General features: G+C 56.8%; 1 protein-coding gene across 1 annotated transcript in view; it reads right to left on the minus strand.

Moving 5' to 3' along the window:
• FAM173B (family with sequence similarity 173, member B) overlaps nt 1-4594 on the minus strand; it is a 22707-nt gene that overhangs the window by 15852 nt on the left and 2261 nt on the right. The window contains exons 2-3 of the mRNA XM_006900165.1: nt 3830-4113; nt 1422-1559 (exon numbers count right to left, since the gene is read on the minus strand). Coding sequence (XP_006900227.1) covers nt 1422-1559; nt 3830-4113 — 422 coding nt within the window. The remainder of the gene's footprint in view (nt 1-1421; nt 1560-3829; nt 4114-4594) is intronic.

Consider the following 4594-nt stretch of genomic DNA (forward strand, 5'->3'; position numbering starts at 1 on the left):
TGTCCATGGGCTGACGTCCACTCAGGACCCCCACATTTCCAATTACAGCCAAGTTCTACACTGTCCATGGGCTGACGTCCACTCAGGACCCCCACGTTCCCAGCAGAGCCGAGTTCTATACTGTCCATGGGCTGATGTCCACTCAGGACCCCCACATTTCCAAGCACAGCCAAGTTCTACACTGTCCATGGGCTGACATCCACTCAGGACCCCCACGTTCCCAGCAGAGCTGAGTTCTACACTGTCCATGGGCTGATGTCCACTCAGGACCCCCACATTTCCAAGCAGAGCCAAGTTCTACACTGTCCCATGGGCTGATGCGAGCAGATGGACAATCTTTCTTTCATGGCGCCTCAGGGTGCACCCAACACCGGCCCCTTGGCCAACAGCTCTACACGTCACAGGTTTCCAAACGCTTCCCACCTACACATGCGACATGTGGGTCAGATAGGGGCACCATCGACACTGGGAAGGGCAGTGAGCTGGGAGGAGCCCACAACCCCCACAGAGGCCCCTGCTCCACCCACTGTCCACTTGGGGGTTCAGCCACGTGATCTGTTGAACCATCCTTTAAAAAGTCCCCTCTTCTAAACGCTGAGTGGGGAAAGCAGCACAACGGTCTTCAGTTGAAAAGCACGGAAGCACTTTGCCAAACTCTGCTGGCATCACACCTGAGGTGCTCTGCAGAGCACGTGTTTCCGTACACGTGGTGAGAAAAACAACGCACGCTGACAAGTGCCTTTCACCTAGAGCTGAGGGTGCCCCAACAGGCAGCCCTTCCCGGGGTGAAGATTCTGTGGATTGTTGACAGGGCTATTTCAGCGCACTGTCTGTGTTGTTCGGAGACAGGAGGCTGGTGGGTCCTCTATCAGCCAGGTCATAGAACATAATGCTCACTGCTGACTCAGTGCTTCAAATCCACGTGAGGGAAAGACGGGCATCCTCATTAAGACTGACCACCTCGGACACGCAGTGGCAGGCTGTCCCGACGGACCCACTGAGGGCACTGGGTTTGGGGTGGGGCTGTGGAAGGCAGAGGGGGTTCTGTCTCTAAACACAGAAAAATCTAGGATTTACCAAAAATGACACTGACGGACTCACATCTAAATCACCGTGAATAAAATATCGATGAGAGCTTTCTTACTTAAGTCAGACTGTACCCTTCACAGAGGAGCCTGCCCACCCTTCTCCTTCACGTCAGGCAGCACTGACGTCAGGCTGCGACCTTCACAGGAGGAGCCTGCCCGCCTTTCTCCTGGAGCAGCACTGACGTCAGCCTCGTCTCCCCCACAGGTGGGCCTGTGAGCACCGTGACGAGACATCACTGACTAAGGGCGCGTGGAGCTGACTGCTGACTCAGCCCTGGGCTCGTGCTAATTACGGACAGCAGCACCCCCAGCAGGCTGCCCCACCCGGCTTACCTTCCACAGATCTGAGATGTGAAAGCGGGTGGAGCCGTGCACGCCCTCCCGCCACGCGCGGTATCTGGAGAACCACACCAGCCAGGGGTTGAGTTCATAGCCGGCCGCTTGGAAGCCCATCTTGGCAGCCGCGATGACCTACAAACAGAGGCCGGTGGGCAGTCAGATGCAGTCAGCACTGACCACGTGGTCAACACATCCTACAATGTCCACTCACAGAGTGGCCACGCCATACCCAAGCATGTGGGCCCAAACACTCACGCACGACTCTGGGAGACCCACCCACGGTACCCAGTGCCCATCAGCTGATGATGGACAATCGTGTGGTTCTCCCCAGAGGGCCGCCCACTCGGCCACAGAGAAGACCTGGAGCCAGTCAGCAAACGATGGGCAATCACAGGGCATCCCACAAGGACAAACATTAGTCCACAGAGAAGACCTGGCACTGGTCAGCAGATGACAATCATGTGGTTCTCCCCAGAGGGCCGCCCACTCAGCCACAGAGAAGACCTGGAGCTGGTCAGCACATGACACAATCACAGGGCATCCCCACAGGGACACACTTGAGACCTGGAGCTGGTCAGCACATGATGGACAATCACAGGGCATCCCCAGAGGGCCGCCCACTCGGCCACAGAGAAGACCTGGAGCTGGTCAGCAGAGGATAACCACATGGTCCTCCCCAGAGGGCTGCACACTCGGACGTGCACTGATGAACACTGTCCACCTCAGCTCAGAGAAGAAGCGGGTATAGGAGACCAGACAGTGCACAGTCCTATTGATGGGAGACCCCCCCCCCCGATCATCAAACACACAGAAGCTGGGGCACGAGCGTTACAGGCCAGGAGGGCGTGAAGTGGGGAGGACGGGGTCCGTCGGGGGACAGCGAACTTGGGGAACAAGACATGAGGACAGCTGTACAGCACAGCAACACCCTTCACAAGCCCGAATGCTACAATGCAGAGGTTACACGGTTTCTCTCTCTTCTGTCCTTTACACTTCACTTCTTCTGCATCTTATTTTCTTTTCATTCTTTTGGGATAAATGGCCTAAAGTGTCACAGCAAAGGCAGGCCGTCTGAATCCATGGGAGAGAGATGGACATTCAACTCCATGCAATTTACAGCCTCTGACACTCACTGGAGGGTCAGCTCCGGGGCACTTCTAACTTGAAAGCAGCAAAGGAGTAGTTACACATCTCGTTTTACAAGCATATTTACATTCTGTATTTCATAGTTGTTTTCTATCTTGTGTCATTTCTTATATTTCTTCTTTTTTTTTCACATGGAAGAACTGACATCTTGGATTACGACAGTGGAAACACTATCGGATGGACTGTCAGGGGCTCGAGAAGCCTGTGCTGGTGAGAAGTACAGGCGAGTGCTTCAGAAGTAAGGGGACATCTCGCCTCGCGTGTGCTGGGCTGTCAGCAGGAGGGCTCGTTCCTGACCAGCACGTTCAAGCTGGGAAAGCAGATAGTCAGCGAAGAGAGAGAGCCTCAGCCAGACGTGCTGCTACGGGGGTGCAAACACGGGCTCCCACACGGCAGGGGCGGGGAGAACAGTCACAGGACAGTGGGCTCTCACACAGCAGGACGGTGAGGACAAGGACAGGACCACACGCTCCCACAGGGCAGGACAGTCACAGGACAGCGGGCTCCCACACAGCAGGACGGCGACAGGACAGTAACAGGACAGCGGGCTTCCACACAGCAGGACAGTCACAGGACAATGGGCTCCTACACGGCAGGGACGGTGAGGACAGCGGCAGAGAACAGGCGGGCCCAGGCAGGGTTTCTTTCTGCTGAGTTTCGGGTCGCTCCAAGTCAGAACCGGCTGTGTGCAGCCCAACAGCGTGTCACCATATCCACACCCCCATCTACAATGGCTCTGCAGACGTTTCCTATCTACAGAAACACCCACTGTTAGCAGACCAGGAGCGTCTGGGTCTACAGCGCTGTGGAGGACGTAACAGGCAAACCACGTAAATTCTCTCATCTCACCAAAATTTCACCTGGAGCACAAAAGCAGATGCTTGTGCTTGCAAAATGAACTCTAGACACACCGAACCCTGGAGGGTCTAACACAGAACTGCTGAAATTCTGTCCTTGCTCCCCGGCAATGGGCCAGACGCTGCCCCCAGACCGCTCCAGGTCCCGGTGACCTGGGCCCACCTCCTCCTGCTCACGAGGTCTTTCTTCCGAGGCCCCCGGGGAGGCCTCAGCTCTGCCGGCTCAGGAAGCAGCCAAGTGTGCAGACCACCCTCATCGACAGTGCTCCCGCATGTCAGGGCTGTTAAGAAGCCGTCCAGCAGCTCCAAGGCGACCTCAAGGGCCCAGGAAGACACGCTGCCCGGTGTGGACACATTTGGAGACAGAAACAGGACGGGAGCACACCAAGGAATACTCACAATGCGTCCATCGCCGCTGCCCACGTCGGCCAGAGGCCCGCACCTGCCACGTAAGGTTCTCAACACATTGTCCACCTGCTGAGGGGTCGCTGGGACGAAAGGGAGGCAGATCCTGCGGAAGGCGGGCGCCACGAACGGGGTGGCCACTGCATACACCGCCACCAGCGTCCCGCCCACCACGCCCGTCAGAAGCAGCCCCCAGAGTCGCCCCTTCTCGGTTTCCTGGCTCTGGGCATGGACAGCTGGGGACAGATGTCTTCCTCGGAGAGCATCTGGCAGGGAATCTGGAACAGGAGGAGCAGATCAGACGTGGAAGGTACCGGAACCCCAACAGCTCCCTAACGGGCATTCAGGTGACCGTGCTCTGGACGCTGAGAGGTGCTTTCCAGAACATGACTCAGTACACAGACCACGTCAAAGCTGTCATAGAACAGTCATTGCAAAAATCAGCCACGCTGGCCCAACAGTGTCAGCCCAGCTCCTCCCCAGCAAGCAAACGAGAGAACTACTAGATTAGTCAGGCCAGGGAAGAAGGCGCTCCTCAGAGCAATTGCCCGGCCAAGATCGAAGGGTCACAAGTGCCCAGGGTCGACGGTCACGAGATCTAAGCGTCACATGTGCCCAGGGTCGACGGTCACAAGATCTAAGGCTCACAAGTGCCCAGGGCTGACGGTCACGAGATCTAAGAATCACAAGTGCCCAGGGTCGACGGTCACGAGATCTAAGGGTCACTAGTGCCCAGGGTCAACGGTCACGAGATCTAAG

The sequence above is a fragment of the Elephantulus edwardii genome, unplaced genomic scaffold, assembly GCF_000299155.1.
Source record: "Elephantulus edwardii isolate Elephantulus edwardi_28Jun2011 unplaced genomic scaffold, EleEdw1.0 scaffold00274, whole genome shotgun sequence".
Taxonomy (NCBI): domain Eukaryota; kingdom Metazoa; phylum Chordata; class Mammalia; order Macroscelidea; family Macroscelididae; genus Elephantulus; species Elephantulus edwardii.